The sequence below is a fragment of the Triticum aestivum genome, chromosome 1A (assembly GCF_018294505.1).
Source record: "Triticum aestivum cultivar Chinese Spring chromosome 1A, IWGSC CS RefSeq v2.1, whole genome shotgun sequence".
NCBI lineage: Eukaryota > Viridiplantae > Streptophyta > Magnoliopsida > Poales > Poaceae > Triticum > Triticum aestivum.
The window spans coordinates 259286426-259299357 of record NC_057794.1 but is presented as its reverse complement, the minus strand read 5'-3'; the positions used below and the strand labels follow the sequence as shown (position 1 = coordinate 259299357).

At 50.1% G+C, this 12932-nt stretch overlaps 1 protein-coding gene across 1 annotated transcript; it reads right to left on the bottom strand.

Annotated features, from left to right (window-relative positions):
- Positions 1 to 293: 293 nt before the first annotated feature.
- LOC123045082 (probable leucine-rich repeat receptor-like protein kinase At1g35710) lies at positions 294 to 4787 on the bottom strand. The gene is made up of 2 exons (XM_044468017.1): positions 1404 to 4787; positions 294 to 1003 (listed from the first exon to the last, which is right to left on the bottom strand). The coding sequence occupies exons 1-2, from the start codon at positions 4693 to 4695 to the stop codon at positions 636 to 638; spliced, it is 3660 nt and encodes a 1219-aa protein (XP_044323952.1). The 5' UTR covers positions 4696 to 4787; the 3' UTR covers positions 294 to 635.
- Positions 4788 to 12932: the final 8145 nt, after the last annotated feature.

Genomic DNA, 12932 nt, shown 5'->3' with positions numbered 1-12932 from the left:
CAAAAAACACAGGAATTTGACGGGATTGTAGGTGCAAAACAGAGGATTACAAAATAGAGGAAAACTACAAGAATGGTCATTTGGATGGAACACAGGAAAAACACAGGAAAAGTGCCTCGATCCTACGCGAATCAGTGTAAAAAAGAGGTTATAGTGGATGTTGAAATTCCTATAGGATTGAGGTGTAGGAATGCATCCATAGGAATTTTAGAGGTGTGGTTCCTTTGATCCAAAGGGCTTCTTTAGGAAAAAATCCAATGGATTGGAATCCTCCAATATTCCTATGAAAATCCTTCAATCCAAAGAGGCCCTTACTGCTTAGCCCTTCACAGGAAATAGCATAATGATAGTACCAACTACAAAGAGAAATACAAACATCACCGCCGACATTGTTTCAGTCAGACAATCTTCAGGATAGTTTGGCTAACTATTTTATCACAGAGTTATCGCAATATGCTCAATAAAATCCATCCTTTGTCGGAAAAAAAAATCGCAATATGCTCTCCTAATGCTGGTCTTTGGCAGTTAAACTGACATACAAAGTACTTGAGGGTCTGAAACTGCATTTTACAGAATTAATAGGTCTGCAATTTTCACCTGGCCATGTAGGTTCACAATCTTTGCACAGAGGTGCATCACTTCTGGTAGTCTGTTAGCTTGCTTATTGTGATAAGTCGGAATGCTTCGGAGAGGTAGGCCTGGGTATGTGCTGCTATCTCTTGTGCTACGGATCGCATTGCAGGCCTGGATTCAGGTTTTGCCCTGGTGCAGGCAAGCGCTATCCTGACGATGAACACAACCTCTTCTGCAAGCTGTTCCGTTGGAGGGTCCAACCGCTGGTCCAGTATGTCCTTGAGGAGTAAATCGTCTTCTTGTGATGAGGATATCGCCGGCAGAGAGGTTAGCAGGTCACCTGGGTGCTTCCCCATCAGGATCTCCAGTGCAACAACGCCGAAGCTGTAAACATCACACTTCTCTGTCACCCTCATTGTGTATGCAAATTCTGCAAGAAAACAACAAGAGCTGTCATATGTTAGTGTGCTGCTCCAATATGACCTCGGTAAGTAGGTGTCTGAATTTTGTGGAATTTGAGCATATGGAATGACACTGATCCAAACACACATATTAGCAAGGCTGCAGCAACTACTTCTGAGTACTTAACTCTTTGATGGCAATTGCCCAACTAGGATAGAAGTGTTTTTGATTCACTAGGTTCTCAAGAACTGTGAATAGAAATATCTAAAATAATGTGTCATAATATTTCATGTTATTGTCTCACACCAGTAGGGATCTTCGTATTATTGAAGTTGTTTCAACAAAGCTTATTGTTACCGAGTAATTAATGAACATTCCATCTATACATCTTATTAAAAAGTCATATATCGTATGCATAAGATGTGTACCTGGAGCCATGTAGCCATACGATCCTGCCACAGAAGTCCAGTTCGTCGAAGCAGACCCAAGCAACTTTGCGGTGCCAAAATCACACAACCGTGGCTCAAAGTCAGATTCAAGCAGGATATTATTCAAAGTGATGTCGCGATGAACGATGGGCGGGTTGCAGTCATGATGCAGGTAGGCCAGGGCATGAGCAACCCCCTGTATCACCTTCATCCTCACGTCCCAGTCCAGCTTCTTCTTCCCTTCCTCCCCGTACAATGTCTTCGCCAAGCTGCCCCTTTCCAGGTACTCGTACACCAGATACATGTAGTCACCGCTAGTGCAGAAGCCATGGAGCTTGACGATATTCCGGTGGCGGACCTCAGTCAGCGCCTTTATCTCATTCTCAAAGCTCTTTTTGCTAATCTCTGATATGTCGCCTGTCTCGGCGACATGGAATCGCTTCACGGCCACAACCTGCCCACTTGCAAGCTCGGCCCTGTACACGGCCCCGAACCCTCCTTTACCAATGCAGAAGGTTTCGTTGAAGTTGTCTGTGGCATTCACGATATCAAAGAATGTGAACTTTCCCTCCTTTTCCCAGATCATGGACTCAAAAGTATCATTGGTGTTAGCCTCCAGCACTTTCTTCTCACGAGGCCTCCTTCTGCATATCAGTATGAGGCAAGCAGCAAGGGCTGCAAGTAACACAACCCCAACAACTGACACAACTGTTGCAATGACTATTCTCTTGCGATGCCCTGAAGATGCACCGCCAGAACCGAGGTCACAAGAAGTTATACCTTGCACATTACCACAGAGCCCCAAATTCCCAATGTAGGCATCAGCTGATGTGTTCTGGAAAGCATTCCCTGATGGTATCTTACCGGTGAGTCGATTGTAAGAGAAATCAACTGTATCAAGGCTTGACATGCGAGAAAACCCTGCTGGTATTGAACCACTGAGATCGTTGTGTGACAGGTTCAGTTTCTGCAAATTCGTCAGCTTCTGAAGATTCGAGGGGATCGCACCTGACAATGAGTTACTGCTCAGATCAAGAAGCCTCTGCAGCTGAACAAGATTGCCAAGATCATCTGGTATCTGCCCTGACAACTTGTTCTTGCTCATATCAAGAAAAATTAGATAACTGAGCTTGCTAAGGCCAGCCGGTATCGTCCCCGTAAGCGAGTTCCCAGACAAATCGACTGCCTGTAACTTGGAATTGCTGCCCAAATTTGCCGGAATTGACCCCGAAAGGGCATTATGGCTAAGATTGAGACTGAATAAGAGGCTGAGCTGGCCCAGCTCAGGTGGAACACTTCCTGTGAGATTATTCTCAGCCAAGCTGAGGTCCTGTAAGCTTGCCATGCTCCCAAACGCCGCTGGAATGCCACCTGATAAACCATTGCCGTCCATGTGTAGGCGGGTGATATTGGTGCATTTTCCCCAATCGGGAGATAGACGACCGGTCAGTTCGCTCCCAGAGACGTCCAGGTAGTCCAACCTGGGGTGGACGCCGAACGCCTCTGAGATGTCGCCGGTGAAGTGGTTCCCTTCCAACCGCACCCGGAACAGATTTGTGCAGTTCTTGAGGCACGGTGGTAGCGTGCCGCTGAAGTTGTTGTGGTTCGCCGTGAAGTTCTGCAGCACGAGGCCATCACATAGTCTCTGCGGCAGTTCGCCGGAGAAGCTGTTGTTCGCAAAGCTTGCGTCGGTCAAGCTCAGCCCCTTCCCGAGGTCCGGCGGTACGGTACCACTGAAGTTGTTGTCGAACAGGGCAAGGTATTGAAGATTTCTGAGCGCTGTAATGGTGGCGGGCAGCTCGCCTTCCAAACTGTTGGTGTTGACATCCAAGACTTCCAACGCCGTCATGTTGCCAATCTCCGGCGGGATTGTGCCGGTAAGCTTGTTGAAGAAGAGCGCCAGCCTCTTGAGCTTCGTGAGCTTACCGAACGAGCTGGGGATCGGCCCCGTGAGAGAGTTCACCGACAAATCCAACTGAGTCAGGCTCACCAGCTCGCCTAGCTCTGCTGGGATAGAGCCTGTAAGGTTGTTGCTGAAGAGATACAAGATATCCAGCTTGGTTGCCTTGCCGAGCTCTGGTGGAATCTTCCCGGTGAATGAGTTCATTTGCACTTGGAACGATATGAGCTCTGGCCAGCTCCTGAACAAAGACGGCGGAATCTGACCGGTGAGTTTGTTGGACGATATGCCAAACTCGCGCATTTTGCGCATCCCGGCGAACGCCGGCGGCAGGAAACCGGTGAGCTGGTTCATGGACAGCTCCATCAAATTGAGATTGCCAAGGTTGCCCAGCTCTGGTGGAATAGTGGAATTCAACCCGGAGCTCTTGAGATCAAGGCGTTGCAGCATTTGGAGCCGGCCAAGTACCGGCGGGATCGGCCCGCCGAGCAGGTTGCCGCCGAGTTCAAGGACTCTGAGCTGGGACATGGACCCGAGGAAATCGGGGACTCCTCCGGTCAGATTATTGTTTAAAACCCGCAGGTCCCGGAGATTCCTCAGCTTCGACAGCGACGGCGGTATCCGCCCAGAGAAAGCATTGATGGACAGGTTGAGGTACATGAGGTTGGGGAGCTTCTCCGCCAGCGACTCCGGTATCGACCCGGAGAAATTGTTCTGCGACAGGTCGAGGTAGGTGACGTTGGCGCTCTTGAGGATGAACTCCGGGAAGCCGCCGTTGAGGTAGTTGAGGTAGAGCGACATGAACCTGACGGTGGGCATCGGCGATAACTTGCGGTAGTCCGGGTCGGTGAGGAAGTTGGCACCCAGATCGAAATGCTGGATCCTGGGGAGCCTGCTGAGCTGGTGGGGAATGGCGTCGGCGAGGTTGTTGTTGTAGAGACGCAGCTCGACCAGGCCGGAGAGGTCGGCGAGCTGCGGCGGGATGGAGCCGTTGAAGCCGTTGCTGCCGAGGTCGAGCGTGGCGAGGAAGCGCAGGCGCGAGAGGCTCGCCGGGATGGCGCCGAAGAAGTTGTTCCCGTTGAGGTCGAGCGTGGCGAGGGCCGGGAGCGCCGCGACGTCGAGCTTGTCGAGCGTGCCGCCTAGGCCGAGCCCCCGGAGCGCGAGCGAGTCGACGCGGCCGGCGGCGTCGCAGGAGACGCCCTCCCAGGAGGAGCAGAGGCCCGCGGGGTTGGCCCAGGTGGCGAGCGCGTCCGGGAGCGGGCGGTCGAGGCTGGCCTTCCAGGCCAGCAGCGCCTCGGCCTCCGTCGCGGCATTGGCGGCGCTGGCGGAGAGCAGGAGGAGGACGAGGAGCGGGAGGAGGAGGATGAGGGCTCGTGCGCCCGGCGTCGGCATTGGCTGGCGCGCCGTCGGGAGGGGAGACGGGGACGGGGAGGGGCGGCGAGAGGAGGGGGGATTTGAGCTCGCGGCGCGGCTGCTCAGTGGGACGCGGGTTGACTCGAGTAGGCAAGTACTATTACTAGTACGGCGTCCATGTGTATGGTTGGGTGGTGCGGTCAGCGGTGCGGCGTGAGCGTGTGTGGGGAAGCGGGGTACGGCGACTTGGAGGCGTCGTCGTCGCGTACCGGAATTCCAGCGGCGAGAAAAGAGGGTTTCAGGGCCGACAGCCTGTGCTTTGCTTGTCCATGATACCAGCGGCCTGCCGTGCTTTGACCTCTTTTTTTTGTTCCATGAAAAAATGCAGTGCTTTGACTTGAATAAAATGGCCCGGCATATCATGGGTGGACGATTCCATTCCTCTTACTAGTAGAATCGTTGATTGATCCATCGTGATCGCGGTCCAATCCAAGCCGGTCTGGATTCATTAGCCGCAAATTTAGAAGTTGGACCGTGAGCTGCTGCCGGACGGACGGACGGTGACAACCGCCGGGGGTTCCTCCTTTCGCCACCCTGTCCGTCCGTCCCTGCCTCATCCATGCCGTGTGGCCCGTGGGTTCAGTTTTCAGTAACTGCGCTCCAAACTTGGACAATGTATGGGTTCCAGAGCGTCTATCTACATGACGCGCTCTATCTGATAATATAAATGAACTCATTAATTAAAGTTTCAGTTATACGTTCCGCCATGAAAACCGTGTTGCCAGCCTTATTTTGGATTTCTTTTCCTAGACTAGAGTAATTGTATAGTGGCGTGGAGCGCATGCGAATTCATTTTCTCTTGTCACTACCTATCTCATGCACCTTGAGATTTATACCATCATTAGTTGCTACATGTTCTTTCTTTTGTTGCATAATATAGACCATGATAGAGTATATCACACACACGGTCTTGCAGCTTATCACGCATGTGTTTTAGTCACACGCGTTGAAAAAGTGTGCGACATACCTGCATGGGGCTTGGGTCGTATTTTTTTTCACGAATATGCAAGAGCTTGCATGTCTTCCATTGGTAAGTAGAAGATAGAGAGTACATAGAGTACAAGGTGCCCTAGCAGCGTTCCAAAACGGGAGCGTGAGAGGGTAAGGAGGAAGTGGGTTACAACGAGGGGACAAGAATGAAGCCTCATGAGGACTATCTCAGGAAGGATGTTGGCCAAGCCAATGTTTACATAGGAAGAACGGAGGTGGGCCTCACCGATGATGAGGTTGGGCAGACTTGGAAGGGAGGGTGCCTCGCCGCCGAACATGATGTTGTTCTGGTGCTTCCAAAGAAGCCAGGTGCCTACAAGTAGCAAGGAGGAGAGCCCTTTGTGAGCAGCCACGAGCGTGGTGATGCACGAGGTCACACACCAATCTTGGAACTGCTCATCTCGCTGCAGTGGCCTCGAAGTGCATCGGCACCACGAAAGGAGCTCATGCCAGAACTGCCTCGAGAAGGAACAACCGACGAATTGGAGGTGCATGCTCCCGGGCTCCTGATCACGGAATAGGAAGAGGGGCACGTGAGGAAGCCCATGTCTGCCAAGCCGCTCGGTAGTCCATCATTGATCGAGCAGAGCGAGCCAAACGAAGATCTTGACATGTAATGGAACCCTTGTCTTCTAGGTAAGGTGCTAGTTGGGATCCTCAACGGAGCCCTGAAACATGGCGGTGTAGTATGTCACGACATAGTAGACAAGGACTCTGTCCATCTCCAGGTGAGACAATCTGGGGCCAGGGATAGGGTGATATGATACAGCGTATGCCATAAGTCGATGTATTGCACTAGCGCAGTGGGCCCAAGCATGCCGAAAATGTCTCGGATCCAGGCGCGCTGCAGCAACCCCTTCTAGATAGTTCGCAACGTGCGGCCCCTGCGGGAGACCAAGACATGGACGAGCGGGGCAATGTCAGTGATGCAGAGTCCAACCGGCCAGTGGTCAAACTAGAAATGTCAACTTGAGCCATCGCCAAGATGCCAAGCAGTGGAAGCACGCACGATTGTCAGCGTGTCTAGGTCATGAGGAATCGATAGATGAGCCCAAGGGCGGACATCATTAGTCCGTTGTAGCCACATCCACTTGGCATGAAGCACGATGGCGATGTGATGGAGGTGTCGGACACCAAGTCCTCCAAGCTGGATAGGGTGGCAGACCTAGGCTTAGTTAACCTTGCACTGCCAACCATGTGCATCCTTGCGGCCAACCCAAAGGAAGTCGCATATCACCTAGTTGATGCGAGCCAACATTTGAGGGCGGTGGTGGTCAAGATGTGGGTGGGGATGGCGAGAGCACGTGGCGGACAGTGGAGAGCAGGTCAACAAGGGAAAGCATCAAGGCGCACAAGGTGGAAAGTTTCTTCTCAAGCTTGTCGAGGAGCGGTGTCAAGGCCGAGGAGTGCAGCTTACGTATCGACATAGGGAGGCCCTGGTATTGCATTGGGAACACAAAGACAGGGCGGGAAATGTCGTTGGGGATGACCTTTACATGCTCTTCCTTGCAGGGGATCGGGGATCGTGCAATTGGCGATGTTTGTATGTAGCCCAGATGTGGTGCCGAGGACACAAAGGAGCTTAATAATTGTCTCGATGTCGTGCTTATCAAGGTGGCGGAAGATGAAAACATCGTCAATGTAGAGGGACACACTCGAGGCAACGTGTGAAACGGTGAGGCGGTGAAGCAGACGGACCTCCACAACGTGTTGGATCAGGGAGTTGAGGACATCGATGACGAGGGTGAAGAGCATCGGGGGAGAGCGGGTCCTCCTGGCGAAGTTCGCACGTATGTGAGATGGGGTGCCCGATAAGGCTGTTGACGAGCACGTGAGTGGAGGTCGTGGCGAGCAAGATGGAAACCCACTATCTCGAGCGCGCTCCAAACCTGAGATGTCGCAGTGTTTCGAGGAGATAGGGCCGGGGTACCGAGTCGAAGGCCCCGTCGATGTCAAGCTTGAGCATGATGCGAGGAACCTTGAGGTTGTGGAGGAGGCATGCCATTTGCTGGACTAATAGGAAGTTGTCATGAATTCTACTAGCGGAGATGAAAGCACTCTGATTAGTAGAGACCATCTAGCTAAGGTGCGACATCAAATACATAAGGGTAATTGGCCAGAAGTCAAAGAGTGTGTCAACGTCGGGACACTTCGGGAGCAGGGTAATGAACGCCTCATTGAGCTTATGAAAGCCTCGCGCGTTGAGAGAGTAGAATTTGCCAAAGGCTCGAGGATAATCCTCCTAGAAAATGTTCCAGCAGCAAATGAGGAACTCTGAGGTGATGTCGTCCGGCCCTGGGTCTTTGCCAGAGGGCAAGGCCTTGACCAAGTGCCAGATCTCAGCCTGAAAGAAGGGCTCATCCAGGACGTCAAGGTCAAAAGCACCAACATGCAAATCGTGTAGAGAGATGGAGAGGGCATAGTCCTCGGAAGTCCCTAGGATGTCGGTGAAGTGGTCATAGGCAGCACCGCTGAGGGCCTCAGGTTTGGATATGACGCAATCATCGACCTTAAGCTCAAAGATAGGGTTCTTCTTTTGGAGATGTGACGCATGCGCATGGAAGCATTGTATTAATAATAAGTTTAGAAGGGGAGGCTAGAGTGACAGAATAAATATTCCCTGGGTTTATGAGTTATAACATGGTGGGTGAATAGGGACCCTAGAGGATAATGTTATGGTTGTACTTATGTCTTAAATTCACATAAGAAACACAATTGGTTTATCCTTAGCACAATTAAGGAATGGACCACCAGTTGCACACTTTTACATTTCTTGCTATTTGCATTTTTGTAACTCCCCGCAACGAAATACAACATGGTTTATGCCTTTTAGCACTTGCAATAATCTCTTGTTATTTTGCGCACACTAATTTCTTCTACTCCTCGTTGGGTTTGACATTTTTATCTACGAAAGCGGTATACAATTGGTCTCCTACACCTGTGTGATATCAAAACTATACCCATAATCTAGCAATCTATTAGTAGGTTATTCGAAGAAGTTATAAGTTGTTGCATAAAATGATAAGAAACATTTATGGAAACTTCTAAAATTAGCTATACGTTTTGGATGTATCAATCATCTGAGACCCCAACGACAATGTATTCAGGGACGTTGGTGGTGAGGCATGAGAAACATTTGAGTGCCTGAAAAACGAGGAGCCTTAGTCAGGGATGTCGTTGCAGGAGATTAAAGATCTGTGTGTATGGGGAAATACATAGTACACAAAACATGAAAGTGGGTACAATACAAGGATCTTGTTGATGATACTCGAATGAAGAAGTAGATGATAGAAAAGGATTTACCTAGGTTCAAACGCTCAATGTGGATAACAACCCTAGATATAGCATTGGTGCGAACAATAGCCACCGGCGATGGAGCTTGAGGAGGTGGTACATGCGCACGGTCACGACCACAAAGTGGCACTAGCTAGTTCGAGTAACCACCGTGGCCGTGGTAACAATCGCATTCGCAGTAGCCGTCGGCACCGTATTCATCAAAATCGGGGCCTCCGGTGTAGACAGTCATCGCGGTAACTCCATTGAATCCACCACCTTGGCCGTCGTAGCCATTTCCCCACTGATGTCGCCACCATTGATCTCCTGGCCACCAAGGAAACCACATCCGCATCTTTTGAGACCCTCCAACACTAGTATCGATGGCATGCAAAGAGCATCCCCCTTAGGAGTAACTTCCGCGCCTACATCCTCCAACATCTCGGTTATGCCTCCACCCACCCTATCCACCGACGTCACCACACATCGGAACATCTTGCCCTCCATCAGTGTCGCCGCGAAGGCACGTCGATCGCCACTTGAAGTGCACGTCCTGATTGTCGATACTAGGTGTTTAGTTTCTTGGATGTGTTGTCGTACTCACTTTGTTTCATAATATGATAATATAATGCACATCTATTTTCTCAAAAGTTAAACTTTAGAAACTATGACCAAATTTATATAAAATTATCTACATGTATGTTCCATTTTAGAACAGAATGGAAGCTAGAGCTAGGGACAAAATATACATATACCATATTAGAAATATTTCTTGATGATTTAGTATCCCTTTTCTCTAGAATACGCACAATGTGTGTCATATATTATAGAAGAAAGGGCAAGAAAGAACATCCACTTGAAGTGTTACAACTCTGGTACACACTCCATCCATATGAGATCCACCTAAGCTAGCAACTAACTACACATGGTTCACCCACCTAGACATGCCCAGAAAGAAGGAATCACATTCCATCTCCAGAAGCCATGTCTGCTTCCATATCCACACTTTGGAGGTGATCCTATGGAGAACTCGAACCGTCGATGATGACACGTTATCAAATCTCGCAAATAGTCAACAAGAGTAGTGTCAGGGCTCCTGCTAGAACACCACTGGATGATGGAATCGTCGTAGCAGGCGTTCAGTCTGCCTTGCCCATCGCCTACAAAATCATCGTCCAAACGGTTCGAGCAAAGACGCATGTAAGAAGGATGTGCAAGATTGTGTCCTCTTGTTAATCACAAAACGGGCAAGCCGCCTGGTGGGGAAGGCCACGACGCGCCAGTCTGTCGAAAGTCATACATGGTTTTTTTGGGCCAGCCAACTTAAGAACTAACACTACATGGGTGCTCTCGAACTCCATGTGAAATCCTCCGCCGGGGCAACCTCTCGGCCAACAAAGTTAGCCGCATAGGCCGATCTGACCGAGAACATACCATCACGTTCCTAGGACCATCTGATCGTGTCCTCCACTTCAGGAATCAGTTGAACCTGTTGTATCTCTGGCCATAGCTCCAGGAATTCATGAAGCGACACCCCATTCAGATTGGGCCCAAAATTGCGAGCCCATACAGCCTCCACAAGAGCCAAAGAAACCATCTTAGCCGACCTGATTCTATTTGGTACTCGGTCATACATCGATGGTGCCAGCTCCTATATACGCATCCCATCCAACCATCTATCCTCCCAAAATCAACATCCGATCTCATGGCTGCCTAAAAGTTAGCCTCTTTTGGAATAGCCTATGCGAACTTCGACCATGGTCTGGCATCGTCGGTTCTCCGGAGCCACAACCACCTCGTCTGAGCAGCAATACTAAGCAAGCCCAGTTTGGGGATTTCCAAACCACCGGCCCGTCTTGGCATGCAGATCACAACCCAAGCCACCTCGAGTCTCTAATTTGGTGCACCACAAGAACCCACAACAAATCATGTTTGTCGCCAACTGTCTTTGGGGGAATGTCGAGAGCAAGCATCGCATGAATCGAAATTGCGCATGGCACCAATTTCACCAACAATAGCATGTTGCTCGAAAAAGATGCACCTCTCGGCAGTTTTTGCACTAGTTAATCCATCGTGCATTGCGGTTAGTTTCCTCGATGTTGATAATTTTCCCCATAAAATTTATCGAACTATATAAAATTTGACTTTTGAAAAGGCAAATATGCACTGCCTTTTTTGAGAGTATGCCAATAGCATACCGTATTTTTATAGAAGGCAGAAGTATATGTACAAAAACCCTGACGAGATGTGAACAAGTCATAGGGAGAACCCACTCAATGCCTACGCCCTAGCAGACTATGGATACTCTCTCACGAAAGGGTCTAAAGCACCAACTCTGCCTAGTGCGGCCTTCCTCCAATCATCTATCTCATCTAGGATCTATGTCTTAAGTTGTGAAACCGATCTCTGCCTCGTTATGTTGTTGAACACTCATGCATTGCGTTGCTTCCATAGGGCCCATGCAATTAGAATAGTGACGGAGTCGAATCCTCTTCTCAGCTTGCCTTTGAAGTGCTTCCTCTGGTCTAGCCACCACTGCAAGAAGGTAACATCTATAGACGGGATTTGTATGTTGATTCTCCATGTGTTCAAGCATGAGTGCCACACCTCTCAAGCCTAGCCACAGTGAGCAAGGATGTGGTCGGGGTTGTCCTTGTCCTGCAGGCACGTGTAGCAGGCCGAAGGGGCATCTTAGTGACCGTGTTGAGCTCGACGATCGGAAGTCCAAAGGTGATGTTGGCTAGCTAGCCACATGAAGATTTTGCATTTGACCGGCGCCCAGCTTCACCAAATGCAACCGGCGGTGGGGGATCTAGTTTGCCCCATGAAAAGTCTCATGTACGTGGAGCTTGGAGTGTATCTTCCGGAAGTGTGACAAGGCCAAATGAATCGGTCTGGCTCCTCCAAGTTCCTCTCCACAGTGCTGATGGCTTGGCAGAGTGAGTAGACTTGCATGTGGCCCATGAAAGAGAGTTCTCCTTGCACATCATACGTCTAGGCATTATCAGTGAGCGCATCTTGCACCGTTCTCCTATTCTTGTTCCTCGTGCTGACCAACTCGTGAAGTAACAGGGCGATATCGGCGATCGTAGCTCCATGAATCCATCGATCTTTCCAAAAAAGGACTTTCGATCCCTCCCCCACCTTGATTTTGACGAAGCTGTTAAAGACCTCTCGCGCTTGCTCATCCACCAACAAGTGCAGCCCTTGCCAAGGCATGCTCGGGTCAGATCTCCTCAACCATTCCCATCACACACGAAGTGCCAACGCTTGCAAGGCCAAGTTCTTCACACCAAGACCTCCGGATATTGTTGGCTTGCAAACCGCGTCCCAAGAGACAAGGCATTGGCCACTGTGACTCTTCTATTTCCCTTCCCAAAAGAAGGATCGCATCCACTTGTTGATCTCCTCTAGGACCCAAGATGGGGGGCCTAACACCAGGAGCTAGTGGATCAGCCTTGCTGCAATCACAATTTTGACAAGAATCAGTCTCCTAGACCATTGAATGAAGCCTCGTTGCCAAGGAGGGATAAATTTCCGGACTTGATCAAGGAGCGGTTGCCAGTCCGCCCTTCTTAGCTGGTTGATCGCAAGTTGGAGACCAAGGTAGCGACATGGGAAGTTTCCCAATCTGCATTGCAAAACCGACTCCACTCTCTGATGGTCAATCTCGTTGTGTTTGATAAGAATCGCATTGGATTTTTTGTAGTTGATTCTGAGGCCTGAAGCTTCATCGAAGATGTCAAATGTGGCCTTAACGAACGTGAGATCTTGTAGAGACGGTCTGAAAAGCAGCGCGAGGTCATCAACATAAAGAGATAGGCGCTAGGTGGCCAAGACTCCTCTAAACGAGCTGAGCACTCCTTCTTCGGTTTCCTTACTCATGATGGAGGTGAGGGAATCCATGGAAATCACGAAGAGCAATGGCGAGACCAGGCCCCCCTGCCTTAGGC